Source organism: Nansenia antarctica (genome assembly GCF_963989245.1).
Source record: "Nansenia antarctica genome assembly, chromosome: 4".
In the NCBI taxonomy this organism is placed as follows: domain Eukaryota; kingdom Metazoa; phylum Chordata; class Actinopteri; order Argentiniformes; family Microstomatidae; genus Nansenia; species Nansenia antarctica.
Genome location: NC_137689.1, coordinates 48,576,851 through 48,597,207, shown reverse-complemented (window position 1 = coordinate 48,597,207; position 20,357 = coordinate 48,576,851). Strand labels below are relative to the sequence as shown.

The 20,357-nt window shown below is 44.4% G+C and overlaps 1 protein-coding gene across 3 annotated transcripts; it reads right to left on the bottom strand.

Moving 5' to 3' along the window:
• Window positions 1-3,053: 3,053 nt before the first annotated feature.
• On the bottom strand, window positions 3,054-13,653 carry dab2 (DAB adaptor protein 2). 3 transcript variants are annotated; one of them, XM_080528956.1, is made up of 15 exons: window positions 13,451-13,653; window positions 9,060-9,348; window positions 8,629-8,768; window positions 8,401-8,499; window positions 8,069-8,200; window positions 7,881-7,964; window positions 7,561-7,587; window positions 7,415-7,465; window positions 7,181-7,243; window positions 5,859-6,458; window positions 5,080-5,197; window positions 4,198-4,854; window positions 3,865-4,055; window positions 3,634-3,727; window positions 3,054-3,403 (listed from the first exon to the last, which is right to left on the bottom strand). In XM_080528956.1, the coding sequence occupies exons 2-14, from the start codon at window positions 9,202-9,204 to the stop codon at window positions 3,659-3,661; spliced, it is 2,376 nt and encodes a 791-aa protein (XP_080385082.1). In that variant the 5' UTR covers window positions 9,205-9,348; window positions 13,451-13,653; the 3' UTR covers window positions 3,054-3,403; window positions 3,634-3,658. The 3 variants fall into 3 exon arrangements, with proteins under 3 accessions (XP_080385082.1, XP_080385084.1, XP_080385083.1); XM_080528958.1 differs by lacking the exon at window positions 5,859-6,458; XM_080528957.1 differs by lacking the exons at window positions 9,060-9,348; window positions 13,451-13,653 and having other exon boundaries at window positions 8,401-8,525; window positions 8,629-8,667.
• Between the last annotated feature and the right edge of the window lie 6,704 nt (window positions 13,654-20,357).

Here is a 20,357-nt window from a genome sequence, read left to right as displayed (position 1 = left end):
AAAGTGTCACAGTTTGCAGGCTTGAAAATGTACATGTTTGTGCCTCAGCACTAGCTGCCATACAATCCGTCCGGACTGTCCTGGGCCCAGAACTTAGGCCTTTTCTGTGTTCAGGGCCTTGACGGCCCTGTGGTAGAAGCAGTCCTTCAGTCTGTTTGTCTTAGCGGCCGGGGTCCTGTACCTCCTGTTCGAGGGCAGCCTGACAAAGTGTACGTGCCCAGGGTGGGTCGGGTCCCTGGAGATCTTGGAGGCCCTCCTGAGACAGCGTGTGTTGTACTGCTCCTCCAGAGAGGGGAGGGGGGCGCCGGTGATCTTCTGTGCTGTTTTCACGACTCTCTGTAGCGCGTTTCTCTCCGCTGTTGTGCAGCTGTGGAACCAGTTGCAGATGCCGTAGGTGAGGATGCTCTCCACTGCGCCGTGGTAGAAGGCCATCAGTATCTCCTGCTTGTTGTGTTCTTTCCTGAGGCATCTCAGGGTGTATAGCCGCTGTTGTGCCCTCTTGATGGTGCCTTTTGTGTTGTCCTTCCAGGCCAGGTCATCCCGCATGTGATGTCCCAGGAATCGGAGGGTTGAGACTCTCTCCACGCTCTCTCCGTCGATGAGCAGGGGCTGGATCTCGGACTTTTTCCTCCTGAAGTCTACGATGAATTCCTGGGTCTTTGACAATGTAGAGTTGCCTTGAAAAGATAGACGCGACAGTTGCGTGCTTTGTTTTACTCTAAAGCGCAATGATAGGTTGATAATGGAAAAAAAAATCTAGAACAACAAGGCTGCGTTCGTAAATTCGCTCTGGAATCTGATCACTGAGTACACTGGTCTACTTGCACTGGTACCATTGCTTACTGTATGTAGTCGTCTTTGTTATGGTTTGGGGGAATACTACAGTTTGTCTGACTGTACAGCACAGTATATAAGACGAGTATATAAGGCAAGTATTTTTGTGCTGGTGGGTGTGGTCCGACCGATTGGGGTGGGCCTGTCTGGGCCAAAAATGCCAGGGCCTAATTTTTGTCCCAGTCCAGCCCTGCATGGGATTGAAGGATGCCACAAGGCAAAGGGATTTCCAAAGGGATCCGAGACGGGGGTTTAGGCAACAGGTGTCACAATGTCACAATTCGGCGTTTCGTGGCCGGCTTCTTCTCATTGGGGGATTTGTTTTTCCTCTTCCTCTTCTTCTCTATGTCCAGTATCTTCTCCACAGCTTGGTGAAGGACTCCAGGTCCAGTCTGCGCTTTTCCTCTAGAGGACAGAACCACCGTCAAAATCACACTCATCCCACCTCCTCATCAACCCATACACCAGTGTTCAGCTGTCAGGACAAGAGAAGGTTCTCCTGAGGTGAATTTTCACACCACTGAGGAGGAGAGCTGTCTGGTCAGATACGTCTTACTTTGGTAATAACATTAAGAGCCAAGACTTTTGTATGTTGCGCCGGTCGCCCGCTTCCCCCCAGCCCCCTCGGAGCGCAAATTTAATTCGCGGAAAAAGAAATGCATGACGACGAACATACACTTTTTGAACAGAGCAGAAATATGTTTTGCTTCATATTATATCATACAATAAACATAACATTGAAATATATCTGTCTGTATAGAGTTTTGTGTACTTATTTATTAACGACACTATTTCATTAGTAGGACAAGTGTGTTATTTGTATCTATATTACTACATATCCAACTTTTTTTTAACCATCAATATGACTGAATATTTCAATGTATTGCAGATTAAGAACAGTGCATGTTTATTTCTTGCAACAAATGAGAACGTATAATACATGTGTAGCCTAATAGTGTTTGATATATAATGTAAAAATGATGGTATTCTGTAAATTATAACGTTTAGTAAAATTACATTTAATAACTTAAGTGATATATGTGCACACACATACCAATCATAGGTCAAAAACATTGCTAAATTTGTCTGAAGGAGCCGTTTGGGGACGAAAGAGGCGGCTCTTATTGGTAATAACTTATTACTGTGCTGAGCCAATGGATCTGGCTCTATAAAAATAGTCGGAATTCCTGTCACTAATTGGAGAGTACAACCGAAAACTGTCCTTTGGGGAAACTGGACATTCAAAACTACGCGTGTGCACAGAGCCTATTTAGCACACAACGGTCGAGAAGGGTCCAGCTGCAGCAGCAGCACGAGTCGGCACGTTTCTTTTGCTGATAAAAGGGATTGTGGGAATAGTAGTTTAACAGTAAATGCCAAGTTGAATCAGAATCTAAATCTGAATTTGTGGTATCACAATACATAATAATAATAATAATAATAATAATAATAATAATAATAATAATAATAATAATAATAAAAATAAAAATAATAATGTCTTAACATCATATCAATAATGTTGTGAACCAAACTCTTGAAAAATTGGTGGATACAGGAAAAGGATTGTGGTGGTTTTATTTGAACAATTAAGTAATCTCTAATAATAACACAAATACATTAATCATAACAATTGATAGGCATTTCATATACAATACATCCATATTTTTGGAAGATGTATTTTTTCTGAAATAGGCTAATACAGTAGTGCAAGCGCATACATTTTAATCAAAAGTCAAGAAAAGAAGTGATTAACAGCCAAACAAATATAGGGATTATTTTTGATGAAGCAAACCTGGTACTGTAGATCTTTCAAATATCACTGGGAGAGTACTTGTACTGGATGGGCTGACATGGATGCTTATGGATAAGCATGAGTTGACAAACTAAATGGGTTTGAGTTGTCCTTTAAGACATATCATATCTTCTTACTATCATAGTGAACCATTGTGATTTCGTAGTCTTACAGTACCATCATGGTTTATTTTCTTAGTTAAAATAAAAATGTCATGTGACTCACTAACTAGTCCATATGAAACTGATTTGAGTGTTCTGAGCTAACAGGTCTACTAATGAACAGTGTAACAGGATTACATTCATCATCTCGGGATGCAGTAACCAAGTCTAAACAATATTTCCCTGAGGAGAACAGCTAATAAAACATGATTTAGGAAAAGCCAAAAGGACCACACACAGAGGTTTTCATTTTCTTGTGTTTAATATAGACATTATCAGAATAGAGCACCTCCCAACATCCCTTTTATCCTGCGTTGATCCCTTCTTTGTATCCGATAAGCAAATCAATACCATTGTGTTTACATTTAATTTTACATTTCATTCAGTGAGATTGAAAAGTGATCTGTGAGATGGGAACAAGACAACTACTGATTGAGCATACAAGTGTACATTACAGTGGGCGTTTTGGGGGGAAGGCGGGGGGGGTCTACGTAACTGACATCAAAAAAGGCAGATGAGGAGTTAACACTTTGATCGTTTGGATTGTCTGGTGCTTGATAGCAGCTTGTTCTAGTGGTGGCGTAGATCTTTGCTTACTCTCTGGATCTCTTCAAACCTGACAGAGACAGACAGAGACAGAGACAGAGACAGAGACAGAGACAGAGACAGAGACAGAGACAGAGACACAGAGAGACAGAGAGACAGAGAGAGAGAGAGAGAGAGAGAGAGAGAGAGAGAGAGAGTACACACTTAATACAGACATGCAGCAATAGATTTTGCATGAGAAGATCCTGTGAGGACACACATTGAGTGTTGTAAACCTCTTCCTCTGGCACCGATACTCACATGTGAAACATGGGCAGAATGCCACTCAGGCAAAGGGATTTCCAAAGGGATCTCCAAAGGGATCCGAGCCGGTGGTTTGGGCAACAGGAGTGTTCTGTCACGATTCAGAACCAAAAAGGAAGGAAGAACGTTAATGTTTAAAGATCTACAACAATCTAAAGAGCATGGTCAAGCATTGTTGCATGCATGTTTCTAGTGGGGTTAGATTTGTGTGTGTTCATGCTTCCATACCGTAGCTAGGAGTGGTGCTCCAAATGGATTTGGGCTTGGAGCCCCAAATGCATCGTCAAAAAGGCTCTGGTTGAGCCCTGGTGCTGGGGCTGGAGCGAGGTCTGGGGCTGGAGTAGGGACGAAGGCTGCATCCAGCAGGCCTGGAGCCAGAGAGATCGGAGCAGACTGCCGGGGTGCAGGTTTGGGATGGTCTGGAGAGAAGGGGTGGTGGGGGAGGGGGAGGGGTTGGTTGAATATTCATAGATTTAGAAAAGAAAAATCAATCGATCAATCTCCAAATGATTAGCAATTTGAAGATGTCTTGCACTTTCTTGAGTTCAATTGTTTCATTACCATTGTCAACCTTCGGCATCTGACTGATGTCAAAGTCGTCATGATCTGCTACCTCCTGTGGTAGGCCCACTTTGCTGGAGAAGTAGTCTGCAAACGCCCCGTCCCCATTGGTGCTGGGAGGGCTGGTCACCTGCTCCCCCTTCCTGGCGGGGATGGCTGGAGGCTTGGCAATCTGGAAGTCCTTGAACATGTCCTTCCCCATCTTCTTCTCCTTCTCTCCCAGGGGGTCCAGGGCTGTGAAGGCACTGTTCTCCACCTTGGGGGGCGCTTCCTTGACCGGTGGTCTGGGCGGAGGCCGTGGGGGCCCCTGCTGCCCGCCCATCATAGGGTAAGGACCTGGCTGGAATGGGTTGACCATGGGAGGCTGGCCCCAGGCTGGAGCACCCATTGGCCCTGCAGGGGGAGGTTGCCCCCAGAGGTGGGGATGGTTGACAGGGGGGGGCCCGAACGGCGATGGTCCTTGCTGGCCCCAAGTGGGTGGGGGTATTGGCAGGGCACCATAGGCGGATGGCTGGGAGAAGGTGGGCTGGGGGCCTGGGAGTGTTACTTGGGGGATCCCCCCAGGCATGGAGAACATGGATGGCATTGGGGCAGGCGGCCCCCACCCTGACGTCCCATGGACGGTGGCTGCTGGAGGGGGACCCAATTGCAGATTTCCTGCAGGACGGTGGGGTGGGGAAGGGGGAGGGAGGGGAGGATGGGTGACATTATTAGGTTACGGGTACAGTAGGCACAGAGCAGGCTAGATCTGGATCGCCTGAGGATCCATAATAAAGAACCACCCATTTGTGCTGATGCTGCTTTAGACACTTCCTACTTTAACCCACATGCATGAAGACTGCATGGGTACAGGACAGCAGCAGTGTCACCGTCTAGTCTTACCCAGAGCTGCTATAGAGGAGGTGGGGGTGCTGTTGAAGAGGTCGGCAGAGTTAGACGACGCGTCGGCCTGACTAGGGGCAGCAAACAGGTCTGCCCCAAACAGGTCATTGGCAGGAGACTGTGTTCATGGAAAGTGAAGCAAAAATGGATGACATTTTCTGTTCATACATAACAGTACTGCTGTTAACAAGGAGGGTTAGAAACCATTCGTCAATGATGGTACTATGAAAATATTCAAATAGTCAGTTACAGTATCACTGTCTTTAATGACATAATGTGAGTATTTATATTCAAAACCATACATTTAAAAAAAAAAATCACACAAAAAGACAGATCACTTACCTTCTTAGAATTCACTGAAGCATGAATGTTAAGACAAGGAGCATTATGAGCAGAAATGGCGATAAAGAGATAATAGCGTTGTTTGAGCAAGAAGAGGGTTAAAACTGTCCTGCGATAAGAGAGTTAGACAAGCACGTGTGCACCACTGCATGCAGTAGAAACCGCATCACACAGGAAAAAGCCATACCAGTTCAAGATGCATCCGCGTGCCACCACATGTCACACACCACCACGTCTAACATTCCAAACCTAGTCAATATCATGTTGGTTGAGACGAAACCCAGTGGGACACTGCAGCCCATTTCTATCCCGTAGGACATCCCAGTGCTGGGAGAGAGAGAGATGTTAGGTGACCCGATTATGGTTTGGGGAGGTGTGCATACACAGACTCATGTTCCCAGGCATGCAACATCATAGCACTTTTATGGGGGCTTCACCTTTGCATTCCTACGACCTCGTCCAGCCTTAGCATTCAGCGGAGGTGGGCTAATGACAACGGAATCCTTGCAACGGGACGCGAGTTGTTGTGGATCGCACATCGGACCATTAGAGGGGGGGTTGCTTTTCATAGACGCCTCAAGAAAAGGGTTCTGGGTCGAAAGCACTGGTCCCAAACCGTTCTGCTCCGCTACAGTAATCCTGCTCTCCTGTGCGATCATGCCCCCTAGTGGCCACTGGCCGTTACTGAGAGCCAGGATCATGGTCTTATTGGATAACCCATTCAACTGCTGACCGAGGTGGTCAGCGTCTCCGTTCAGCCCAAGAACAGAGCTTCCTTGGCTGTGATTGGAGGGGTTAGGTGAGATCAGAGAATTGAGGGGTGCTGATTGGTTATTTGATTTGGAGAGAGGGTCGTCGCTGAAAGGGTCAGTGTCTGGGGTTGGGAAGAAACCAAACGTGGCAGAGAAGGGATTCTCTGTCTGGGGAGTGGCCCACAGGTTTGGTACACAGGAAGTGACAAAGGGATTTCCCTTGATACAGTTCTGATTGCTATCAACCTCAGCAGACAGATCCAGCAATAGAATATCATTAGTCTCCTAGTTAACAAGAGAGGGAAAGGGAGAGAGAGAGACAGAGAGAGAACAGAGAGTTAACAGCAAAATGAATCACATGACATGAGAAGACAGTTTATGATTTATGAGGTACTAGATCAATAAACACTGAACCAGCAATCAAAAACTCAACACTAAGGAATTCTGTAATGATGCATCCAATTTCTCTGAGGTTTAGGTTTCATCTTAGAGTTGAGTTTGTGATCCCTGTAATTGACATGTGAAATGATTGGTAGAAGTGGTGAAGTTATGCGTATGGTAAAGACGAGTTTTGGGCGAGACACCATTTCATATTGAAATATTACACAGCGCAACAAACATTCTTGACGACAGGCAACGCTTAGCTAGCTACGTTGGCTATAATAGCACGTGAGAGGAACATTACCCAAGTCTGAGTGTTCAAAGCCACCTGATCATAGTTGGAGAAAAGAACCTTGTTATGAACCCGTAATGCCCCTTTCTCAGGTTTGATGAAATAGCAGAATACTAGAAGTAGAATTGGTGGGATGCGTTGTTGTTTTTGGAATACTGTGTCCCGAGAAGTAACAATGGAAAGACACAGCAGATAGCATGACAGCTGCCACTACCCTTTTGTTTAGTCTAATAGTACACCATGGTTATGGACATTGGCAGCCGCCAATTGAAAATTGCATCCCTCCATATGAGAGCTCTGCATTGCTGACCTAGTCTCCCAGCTGCACACTTACTGAAGGAGAGTGGAGGTCTGGAGGTGTGGACATGTCTCCAAACAGGTCTAGTTGCATCACAGGCTGAACAAAAATAAAGGGGAGACACAGAAATTTAACAAAGCAATGGAGATTCATTCAAACCAACACCACAGGGCATAGTTTATGGGCAAGAGAATTCTCTTTGAATCATCTCAGAATTAGATGACACGAACAGAGCTTCAAAATGAATAGTTCCATATCAGAAATACTTACTTTGGCAGTGCCCGTCTGGCCATCCATACTAAGCAAGGTATCGCTACCGTTCTGAAAACGCAACAATCAAACAACGGGATGAAACACCGGCCTCTCCGGACATCTTGGATAACACTTGAATAAATCACCATACAAGTTGCACTTACCTCAACTACTGCATTATTACCCTCCCCCTGTAAATAAGAGACACATGGGGTGAGTGTGATATCCTCTCCATCCATTCATATTTAAGACTGTGTGCCAGACAGTGTAATACCAGTTGAATCAACAGGCTTCTAGTGCATTTACTGTATAATAGCTCTAGGGGACACTGTTGACTCAAATAACTGACAGTTGCTTTTTACCAACTCTACCACGGCTTCCGCAAACCGGGACAAAATGTCATCAAATTGGTCTTACTGTAGAATTTATTGAAAAGGGTGTTCTCCCATGCCAACTGAATTATCATCCATCCCTCATTATTTACCTTTTGCGAAGCCTCTGCCTCCTTCTTCCTCATGTTGAAGATGACCTGGAAGAGGTCCTTCAGGTCAATGACCAGGGGCTCTGCCTGTTCAGAGGGAAACGGATGGCAAACATCATTAATGTTCTGTGACTCTTGTCCCATCATCTTAGCCCTCCATATTCATAAGTGTGTGCCTGTATGTGTGTTACCTGTTGGGCTGTCTTTATGGCGAAGAACTGGTGCTGTCCTTCAGCCCCACAGACGTAGCCAAAGGCCCTGTTATCTGTTACATCTCTGGCAATGAAGGAGATCTTATTCACTATATGCTCATGTTCAATCACCTGCAAGAGAAAGAGAGGATGGAAGAGACACCTTTTTAAAACAACATTATCGAAATATACAGTAACAGAGCTTGCATGTATTTTTCCTTGACTGAGATCTTGTTGTTTTCAAATGATTGCTGCTAGTACACTTCAAACTACAACAGAAAGTTACGTCGGGGTGGGCAATAATCCCCAATGAAAAGGTGGAGAACACTTACCCCCGTTTTCTCGTCTATGATCTTGATGCCCGTCATGGATATGTTGATCCAGATCCTCTGCTTGTGTTTGCCCTGGGAGCGAGCAGCTACTGCCATGCCCTACGCCAACCGAGAGGAACATGCGTCTGTCACCGTGGTGTAACGTCAATATCAGTCCCTGTTTCTCTCAGTCCTACCGGGTGCTTAAGCGGAGGTGACCCCCGATCTGCTCGAGTGTGTGTGTGGTACCTTGAGTTTCATCATGGAGTCCTGGCTCATCTTGTCTCCTCGGGCTTCGGGGACGTCATCAACGCCGATCAGCTTGGCCTTGTACCGGACACCATCGCCCTGGAACCTGGCCAGCAGATACTCATCAGTCTTCTCTGGAGCTGCGTACACGTACACGTACATACACACACACACACACACACGTACGTACACACACACACACACACACGGAAGACAGTCACTTAACGATTGATTTCATTCTGGTGGAAAGACAACCAGACAACAATGTGCAAAGGACAAATGTGGGCCCACATATGGATATATGGACATAAGGATAATACATAGCACAGAGCATAAATAGCACCTCTCACAATCAACCAATCATGGTGTTAAATGATTACCCCTTTGAAGTCCAAAAAAGTATAAAAAGGCTAATCAAAAAGGTTTTTCACCTTTCTTCTTCTCTTTCTTGAAGGCGGTCTTGGTCGCGGCTGTGACCGGCGTGGTGGGAGGGCTGGTGGTGGTGGGGGACATGGCAAGGGTGGGGGCACTGGGCTCCGCAGGGACAGGTACACTGCTCTCCACTTCCGTAGACATGTTGGGGGTCCAGCCTCACGGGACAGGCAGACAGTGGGGGGGTAAACCAGACGGCAGCTCTTCGTTTAGGGACGGGGGTGGGAGGGGAGGGGAAGGGTCGACTCAGCAGAGGGGCTCAACACTCACACATGCTCAGTTCCGTGTCTGCAGGTGGAAGAGGGAGGGGACCCCGAAATGTTATTATGGTGCTGAAAAACATTGGACTGGTGAAGTGCTGGGCGTTTTGGAACTTCAGGAAGAAGATGTCAAAATGATCCAAAACAGGAACGTTGAGAGGGAATTATAACTCAACACGTTGCAGCTACAATGCATTTTTATAAATTAACAGACTCAAATCCAGCCTCTAAAATGGTGTTGTAAAGTGTTAAAGGTTTTCTGAGCATTGTAAAAAAGAATTATATATATATACATATCCCTTTTATGATCCACAACAACAAGTCATGACCTCAGCCAGTCCCTTCTCCCTACAGAGAGAATAATGCCTCACCGTAATTTCATCACCAGGATTTAATGTTCTTGGACTGAAGCAGTGCACACACACATGACCCATCTTGCAGCCTTCCTATGACCATTAGACAGCCCTGTATGTGATGATGGGAGGTGATGGTACTACCATTGAACTCGGCTCTTTAATAAGGGAGTCTATATGCAAATACCTGGAGGGCATCACAAACAGCTGTGCAGCTGGCTATGACAAACAAACACTTCCTGTTCCAGTCACAACCAGTCATGTGACCCTGCCTGTCACAGAGGCAGTGTCCAGCTCCCAGCAGGTCCATCATGTCGAGGAGGCTATAATAACAGATTGTTATGAAAATTGCTCTGCTCTAGAGGGGGTAGTGCGACAAAATGACATCTACTAAGCAAGCAAGTCACTCAGCTGTGGTATACCCTTCCTGAAGCAATGTGAGCAGTCTCTAACAAACAAACAAAATATGGATTTGATCAGCAACTCTTGTCTATTACACACAATACACTGCCATCAAGTCAACTGTCACTGCTGAGACTACGGAAAAGACATGCTACAGTGAGAACAAGCTGTCAAAACACACAGGCAATGGTCAATACACAGTTTTAGTCAATACAACACTGCAAGACGTGACAGCCATCAGAACAGTGGAATCATCAACACAACCACAGCTGGATGCGGCACAAAATGGCTGAATTCTTCACACAGGGGGGTACAGAGGGCCCCATCTCTCCTCCACCACCAGAACACCACCACCAGAACAGTAACAAACGCTAACATGTATTTTCCACAGGACTCACAGCCTACCTTCGGGGGCCACCTCCAGATTCTCTGCTGATCGACACTCAAGTGAGCCACAACTCGATGGAGCAAAGGTTAGGAGCGTCCAAAGGTTGAGCTATTAAATGAAGTTAATCTTCCCCTAGCTTGTTGTTCCTGGTCATATCCCGTGATGATCATCTGCTCAGGTAGCACAGCCATGTGCAGTGTTACGGCTCACCATGAATCCACTCTCAACAACTGTACCCAATGACTCAACTACACACATACTAGAGAAATCGATATCCTGGGCCCCAATTGTTCAAAACTTCCATCTGGAATGATCCTGATTCTTTTTTTGCTTTTATCCAGGATCAGATCTATCTGGCTGATTTGGAGTCGTATAGGGGGGAAATCAGCCAGCTCGATCGGACGCTGGATAGCAAAACCATTCGAGATCTGTTCTGATCCAGATTAAACGTTTTGAACAACTGGGGCCCTGAAAACAAGCCGGCAAGTCCAGGCCCAGGAAACCCAAAGCATTGTTGATTCTAGTTGACATCCATGTCCAACCTGTGCTCCCCTCTAATGTTCCTCTGATGACTGGCAATAAGGTTAACCTTGAACTAAACGGAAAGACTGGTGGGTAATCCAGGACCCTTCAACACATGAGTTCACCTCACAACTGCATTCACCATCATTTCTGACTTCTGAAAGTGGGGAGAATCTGTGAATGTTTTGCGTTATCAAAATGTACTTAACACTACATAGATCATCATCTAACCACTTTCCTCAGATAAAGATGTCCCCCGTCACACAAAGTAGACTCTATTCTATTCCCTTCAGAGAAGAAACCAGTGGCTGGAACACGGTGAGATAAGAGATAAGGACTTGGGGCCATTCAGTGCACTAGGGCTGTGTGCCATCAACGCCATCTCCGGGGAGCAATGATAGCATCAACAAACGTCCACGAGATTAGTGAGAGTTGTCTTGCATTGACATTTTTAGCCCCATGAAAGTCAGACAATCTTAGGTAGGGGACACAAAACATCTGTTTTTAAACGACACATTTGTAAACGCAATTCATGTTTGTTTATGGCTGAACACGTCAAATCATGGATGGTCAGCAATAAGTTATATGGCTTACATCACAAGCTACAGCACTAAGACAATAAACCCTGAAGTCGTTCTGCAACGAGAGACGTTTTTAAACATAGAGATGTGTTCAAGGTTACAGTAAAGTCCAGAAGAGACTTTTCCGGTAGCTGAAGCACTCAATGATAAGACATTGCGATTGAAACCCCTTAGCAAGGTAGATGTTTGACCCATCTGAGCTTGCACCTTCCACACACACTCTCTCTCTCTCTCTCTCTCTCTCTCTCTCTCTCTCTCTCTCTCTCTCTCTCTCTCTCTCTCTCTCTCTCTCTCTCTCTCTCTCTCTCTCTCTCTCTCTCTCTCTCTCTCTCTCTCTCTCTCTCTCTCTCTCTCTCTCTCTCTCTCTCTCTCTCTCTCTCTCTCTCTCTCTCTCTCTCTCTCTCTCTCTCTCTGATGTTTATGGGGCCTCTGTCAGAGGAAACAATTAAGATCTTAATTTCTGAATTATCAGATAAGACAAAGCAATGAGGTTACCCATTCCAAATACAAACCATGGTGACACACATTCACAGATGGCATCTTGTCTGATTGGATCATATTACGGTACTATTTGTGTGTGTGTGTGTGTGTGTGTGTGTGTGTGTGTGTGTGTGTGTGTGTGTGTGTGTGTGGGTGTGTGTGTGTGTGTGTGTGTGTGTGTGTGCGAGATCAATTGGAATGTTATCAAGAGACTAAAGCAACATGGTTGTATATCCTCAGATGTGGCATGCATGATCCTAGCTGTTCAGTAACTAACATGACACAAAGTGACTTTGCCCCATTAAGAGAATGTGTCAGCAACTATAGACACAGCTAATAAAACAGCTTCAGCACTATATTGGGCCTTTCAGTTAATGAGGATTACATGTTAACTAACCTGAAACTAAATATGACTAAACTGCCCCCTACCTCAGACCAGAAGACAGCCTTGCCTGAGGACCCTCAGTTCTGCATAGTTCCACAGTTTTAGATGAGCAGCATTAGAGAACATAACCTTTATGAAATGTCAATGCCAGCCTAAGCTTAACTGTTAAAAAATAAAATAAAAAAATAAAAACTACTTTCCCAAAACCAGGATGGTCACATTGTCAACATAAGCCATTTTGTTTATTCTTCGGGCATATTCCTCAACTGCATTACAACTGCGTGTCTACGTCCAATAGGACAGGACGAAATGACAAAACGATTTCATATTGTTTCAGCAAAATAGCTGCAGAGACAACTATGTCACAATCCAGGGCGTTGCTTCGTCAAGAAAAGTTAACTTCAGCACATCTGGAGGAAATCAGGGGATGATTCACAGTCTGAGTGAATGAAATGGTGAAATACCACGACCCATGCCCACTGTGAATGCACAGGGCTACATGCAGTAACTGTCCATATTCGGCCAATTTAGCACCGGTCTTTACCATAAGAACACACTAAAATGCGGGTTAATTAGGACATTTTGACATCATTATTACTGCGCCTGTCCAAGCCTGACTGCACTAGAGAAAATTATATTTGTAGTCAAATGTCTTCCTTTTATTCTTGGGTTTGCAAATGTCAACATTTCTGAAAGTTGTTTGAATTCAAATTAAACACAAAACAACTAAAACAGGGCGATCCATTATATGCTGAACAAAGTAACCTACTTTTTCCAAAAAGCAAAATAGCGACCTCCCATTACCTAAGTGACGTGCGCATAGCGCGCACAGCTGGAATTAATGGAAAAATCAACGGGTTGGAGTTTGTTTGGTAACATCATGTACAACTTTCAAATAAGTAGGCCATCGTGTTGATCCCATGACTTTCTATTTCAATTCGAAACATTCCGTATACGTTCAAATACTTTCATTGTAACGGGTGAATTTGTGGATGCGAAAGAATGTGGATGTCATTTACCGTTAACAAGCGCCCCAGACCGAATTCTTCATATTCGTACTTTGGACTGAATACTAGAGCTGCCCGAAAGACACGTCTCCCCGAACGTCCGTATGTGGGTTAAATCAAAGCCAGCTTTCAGAGATGTGCTGGAATTAGATGTTTTCTGTTGAGATGTGCCCCAGAACGCTCCGCGATGCAGTGGACAGGCGACTCCCCCACCACACACAACTCCTGCTACCTCCCAATTTAACCCTTCGCACGCCAGGACGTAAGGAGGCACTGTAGATCTACCTACAAGGAGGCCTGTCAGTCAGGCCAAATTATGCACGAACAATATTTCTCATCAGAAAACCTGAATAAAGTCAGGATGGACTTTATTAAATCATGTAAATATTCACAATATCCTTGCATATCGCACCACAACCCATGTTGTTCTCTGTTATGTATTATTTCATAATTTGAATTGTCTTCTTTCACACTTTAATTAATAAGTATTACCGTATTATATTGACTATATATAATACGGTCAAAAAATGTGAAGATGTGATAAGATGCGCTGTCTCAAATTTTACACACATTTAACCATTTACAGACAGCATGGTACAATCATTTCACAACCAGTAAAATGGCTTCACCAAAGTTGATGCTAAGGACAGCATTTTCTTTCTTCTACGAAAAGTTTTGATCTGATTTAACTTCTGTGTAGCGTGTTGAACTGTGTCCTGCTATTGTCTTCAGAGTGCATTATGACAGTGGAAAGGTAAGTGGTTTTTGACATGGTGCACTTCATAGCCATGGAACGTGTGTGTGTGTGTGTTGATCTGATTTAACTTCTGTGTAGCGTGTTGAACTGTGTCCTGCTATTGTCTTCAGAGTGCATTATGACAGTGGAAAGGTAAGTGGTTTTTGACATGGTGCACTTCATAGCCATGGAACGTGTGTGTGTGTGTGTGTGTGTGTGTGTGTGTGTGTGTGTGTGTGTGTGTGTGTGTGTGTGTGTGTTTGTGTGTGTGTGTGTGTGTGTGTGTGTGTGTGTGTGTGTGTGTGTGTGTGTGTGTTACTCAGACTAGCCTTAGGTGAAAGAGCTGAGCAGAAGAGATAATAGGACAGAGAAAAAGCCTTCCTTCCTGGCTCCACTTCCTGTGTTCTGCTGACATAGGGTGTTATTTAGAAGGACATGTGGGGATGAGCCTCTGAAACTAGATCATTGACACGTTCAGGAAGAACCTATTTTCCTTCTCTTCCTCCTCCTCCTGTGACCTCTATAACGCATAGCCAGTCATGTCAGTGATGGCTAAAGAAACCATCAGAAGAGATGTGCATGAATGTGTATGAGATACGTGCAAACGCTATGCACATTGGTGTGTGAATGTGTGTGTGAATGGGTGAATGAGAGGCCGTTGTAAAGCGCTTTGGAGCAGCATTGGAGCAGCAAAAAAGGCGCTATATAAGTGCAGTCCATTTACCATTTACCATTTACAACCACACCGTTGAAAGCTGGGTTTGACACAGAAAAAGGCATCAGACTTCTGTCAAGATTTTCTTTTTTTCTTTCTTTTTAATTTCACATTTTTGCTGATCATCCGAGTAGCACATCCAACAACTAGGACTGCCTATTGAGACACTTCTGACCACAAAGACCTAACTTCCCTATCTAGTCCTCAGGGTCATGTGACAGGCACTCCAGTAACAGGCACTGTGAGACAGTATTCTGGGAATTTGGTTTAGCAAACAGACAACCTCCCTTGAATACGCTCAGATACAAGCGCTTCTGAAGAATACTGTATGATGAGGTGTATAGCTGCATGTCATCTTGACGCCAATGTTAAATGCAATGTAGCAATGTCCCGGAACAGCTTACTGGCACTCGAGTCGATGGCAGGAAGTCTACAATCCCAAGAGTAACAATGCAGGGCGTGAATCCTGGCATCGCAGCAGCCATTACCCCAAAGCCAATTATCCCCGCTCTATAATTGAGGGAGTCTTTCCTTTGCCTTTTTAACTATCTGTCCTGTGTTCCAGAGGGGGCCAACCATTTGGTTCCCCCTCTGCTGTCTGACTGAATGTGTTCACCCTGAGTCTCGGCATGGTTGTCACCACCTGGCCCTCGTTGGAAGGCAAAAATGCAATATAAAACCAGAAAGGTAAAGCTTTCTAACATACTGCTCTTTTTCTGTGTGAATATAGAGCGATGGCACTTGATGTGGGACTTGACAGAGTATTTTTGCCAGTACATGTCCCAATCAAAAGGAAGTCAAAAGATTCAAAGAAGGGTTGAGTCGTCTTTCCTATCTACTTCTTCTCAATGGGGATTTTTTTATGGGATGCGTCGATGCTATAAAAGTTTGTCATTACTGTCCAAGAGTAATCCGTGGATTGCATTCCCAAAAAAACAGGAAGTCTTTTTAGTCAGGAGAAACATTGACCAAGCACCTTACCGTCCCCCCCTGGTTTCCTGAGAAAGCTGGAAGGAAGCCGCAGAGCCCAGTAAAAATGGTGATTTCAGCACATATTTGTGCCTCCCAGGCGAGACCTGAGCAGATGGCCTCTGGACTACCCCATGTTATGCTGGCAGACGTTTATCACGGCCCCGGGAAGAGTCACCAGAGGTTAGCCCCCATATTGACTGTAAGGGCATATGGGGGGGAAAAAGAGTTTGACTTATGTTTTGTTTAAAGAACTTGCTCGATGCTGACTCAGCATCAATTGCTGGCAGCTTGGAGAGTCAGAGTTTTACGGTTTTTGTTGGAGGAATGAGGTATCACACAAGGCTATTAGTGACATGAGCCCATTTAAGCACATAGCCTACTGTCCACCAAAAACATAAATATGCAATAAAAAGCGATACGTAAATATAACATAACATAAATGTTGACCTACAGTATGTGGAACTGAGAAGAATCCAGTTTTCAAAAATGATGATCAAATCAATGTTAAATAGACCCTAGAGTGCCTAGCCATCCGGTTCTAATGTCAAATCTCTGCAGCCTTGGCTGAGATGTCTTGGTCTTCCGTTCATATAAGGGCTTCACCTCCTCGGGAGCAGTCTTCTTCTGCTTCCTGTTGAATCACTGCTTCTGTAGGTCATTAGACAACATTCTGAAACCTCTGAAACATGCTTAGCCTACTTGTTGTCAAGGCCCCTGTGTTATGCACCCTGGTTACACAATACTATGTCATTTCTTCATACAAGAAACGAAAGACAGGACCTTTAAGGGATGAATGACAAAATGTTGATTGAGACAAAATATTTGCATCAATATTATTTGTGTCTTAGTAATAACATATATGTGTATGAATGATATCACCACAGGTCATTTTAAAGGTTATTCTGGATACCATACATAGATGAACGCTTAGTTTCATAGCAATATAGATACCCCTCATTCTATTCTTTCAGATCTGTCTAGTGTTGCCACCTTGTGGAACTTTGATGAACAACAAGCATTTTATTAAAACAGATCCAAAAATACAGGCTTTTATGGAGGGTGGATCATGCCACATTCAAATGCAATACACACATCGGAATGCAATACACACATCAGAATGCAATACACGTGTAACACTAAATACAATGCAAAAATACGGCATATTTGTGCCAAAATAAAATCAATGTGTATTACATTTGAGCGCAGCGTATTACATTTGGTCATGAGTGTATTCCATTGAGCATGTGTATTACATTTGGTCACGAGTGTATTCCATTGAGCATGTGTATTACATTTGAGCACAGCGTATTACATTTGGTCATGAGTGTATTCCATTCGAGTGTCGGTGTACTCATTTGCATTGCTTTTCGATATCCTGTGTAATTTGCATTGTATTGCATTCGAGTGTTGGGTACTAATTTGAATTGCTTTTCGATATCCGATGTAATTTGCATTGTATTGCATTCCGATGTAGGTACCATATTTTCCTTCCGGTTCCGGCCATAGGTTCTGCCCTTTCCGGCCATAGGTAGCGCTATGATTCGCTATGATTCGCGATGCCAACGATGACGACGAAGACCCGTTAGTAGATCTGAAACTGTGTGTTTTGTGTGTGTGTGTGCCCGCGCGTGTGACCAATGTGTCACAGTGTGTGTGTTCAAGTGGTATCTTTGTAATCATGACAAGGTAGACATTTCTACACATCTCTGCATTCTCTGTGCCATTATGCTTGTTAATCATTTTAATTCGTTAGAGTAAACTAATAGGTATGAAATGAAAAAAAGATTCATTACCTTTAGCTATGGTTAATGTAATAGGGTCAACCATTACATATCTTCTCCTATTATCTTTTATCACTTTCTCTTCAGAGAATGGTAGAGATGTATTAATTACTATGGCCACACCCGCCATCTCCCCCATCCCAGCCCCCCCCGCCCCCCCCTGGACATGCATACAACCTCCCCTACCCCTACCCATCTCCCCTAACCCTGCCACCCCCCTGATATGCATACAGCCTCCCCTACTCCTAACCACCTCCCCTGTCCCTACCATTGTCCTGAAATGGCCTGTCTGGTCAGATAGTTATTTTATACACACTACTTGGTCAGAAAAATACTGTGGTTTCTGTGCCCCCTCGTTAATCCTTCAAGCAGTAAACATCGTTGTGCATGTGAGCGCATTTGGACAGCATACATGAGGGTACATCAGGGCAAGCTGCCATTTGAATCTAAACAGTGGCAATGTTACAGACAGTTCTATTAACATCTACACAGTGGCAATGTGAAACTAAACAGTAATCACTAATGCCACATCTAAATGAAAGTAGTATACACTAATACAGTTAATATTACATACAGTACATTCGTAAGTGTATTCAGACCTGTCAGGACCAGAGGGCGGAACCCAGAAGCAGACAACGGAGAACAGGTAGTACAACAATAATAGTGATTTATTGTAAGGGTTGGGGTGTCAGGGGAAGCAGGCTGGAGGTAGGTAGAACAGGCAGGGGGTCAGGCAGGCAGGTAGTCAGACAGGCAGGGGGTCAGGCAGGCGGAGTGGTCGGCAGACAGGCTGGGGTCAGGCAGGCGGAGTGGTCGGCAGACAGGCAGGGGGTCAAGCAGGCGGAGTGGTCGGCAGACAGGCAGGGGGTCAAGCAGGTGGAGTGGTCGGCAGACAGGCTGGGGGTCAGGCAGGCGGAGTGACTAGAGAAGTCCAAATCCAGTGTCAGTTGTGGACACAGAAGCCACAAGATCATTTGAAAAATCCTGGAAGGATGTGTAGCGACCAGGTAGCTTTAACAGTTCTGAGCATGTGGCTGAAGTGGGCATCTGGACCGAGCAAACTTCAACATGAAGTACTTCTGGCAGAACACTCCACCCTACCCAGAACTTCAAAAGCTGGTTCAGTTCTTCTGATGTGGCTGCAGAAAAAAAGACACTTCACTCACAATAAGTCACACGCGTTTAACAAACTGACTATTTGACAACTGGACATCCACAGTGCTGTAAAATGTAACTACATTCCCTGAAATGTTCTGTTGAATACAATTGGACATTTCAATTTACCTGCAAGTCAGACAACAGAACATTCACGTACACAACGGTCTAGAATAAATAGCAATACAAATCGATTACTTACCTTTCTCAATATATTCCCTCAAGAACCCTGTCACACGACACCGGCATTCAAGTAGCGAGATATTGGTGGAGTAGTCGTCGTCCGAGTCTTCGCTCTCTGCTGTTGGCCACACAATTCGCCCTAGAATCATCTATGAAAATAAGACAATTTTACTCAAAATATTTGGATTATAGGACCAGTTAAAACTGTCATGTACACTTCCATAACATGGGACATAGTGAGTATACTGTACTCTTGGACATGCAAGGAGTGACAAGGCCATGGTATTGACTGGTGTGAGGCATCGAGTGCTCACTGTATTTGTAAGTGAGTTGCCAGTATGCACTGTATTGTGTAGTACTAATTTTGTTTGGATAAATAATTGACCATTCATATTTGATCAGTGTGTGATTATGATTTAATTTAATTAAAACATACTTATGAATATTATATTACATTTTTGACAAATAATCAGTTGGTTGCAACTTCAACATTACCACTAGATGGTCACTAAAACGTACACACTGATCCATTTGATGCCTTGAATGAATTTTAATACCTCTGGGACCACATTTACGCTTGACGATCTTGGAAGAAGAACCTCCACTACCCCCGGTCTTTCCTTTAAAAGGTAAAGGACCTGACACTCCTTCAGCCCCTTCCTCAGCTGTTTCACCTGCTCCCTTCTCCGGCCAAGGACCTACAATAATAGTTATTAGAAGAAAAATATTTATAATACTTATTAGAAGAAGAATCCACTTCTATGGCCAATGCCTTGGTTAAGGCATGAGCCTAACCTGATTACAACAGCAATCTCCAAAGGGCAATTGATTCAACAGCAAATACTGAAACCTACTGCATGGATGAGAATCTTCTCAGCCAGCCATTTCCTATTGTCAGAAGTGAGTTGGGGCAGGTCCCAGTTCAGGCACAGGTCATGCAGGGTTTGCTGTTCGTCCTCCCTGAGGTTTCTCTGGCCATCAAGCTGTGAATTACAAAACAAACAAAGCAGCACGAATCCTGTTAAAAGGTTACATGTAAATATTATCATGTTGTTACACAATCAGTTGACCCTTGATTTCAATTACTAGCAGGCACTTATCCCGAACTACATTAATGTTGTTCACCATTACAGCATTGTCGTCAAATGCAAATGATAAGCAAGGATATGGAGGGAAAATCTTTTAATAAACATGGAACTCACAATCTCAACCATTTCCCGTATGTCCATGTCTGGGCAGTCCAGACAGGACAGCTGAGTGTTGTCAAACAGTGCCTAGCTCAGTCCAGTCAACCTGGGACCCCCGTGGATAAAATAATGGCCAATCATTCTGCCCACAACCACAAAAAGCCCACTGTCAAGCAGGACTTTGGAAGTG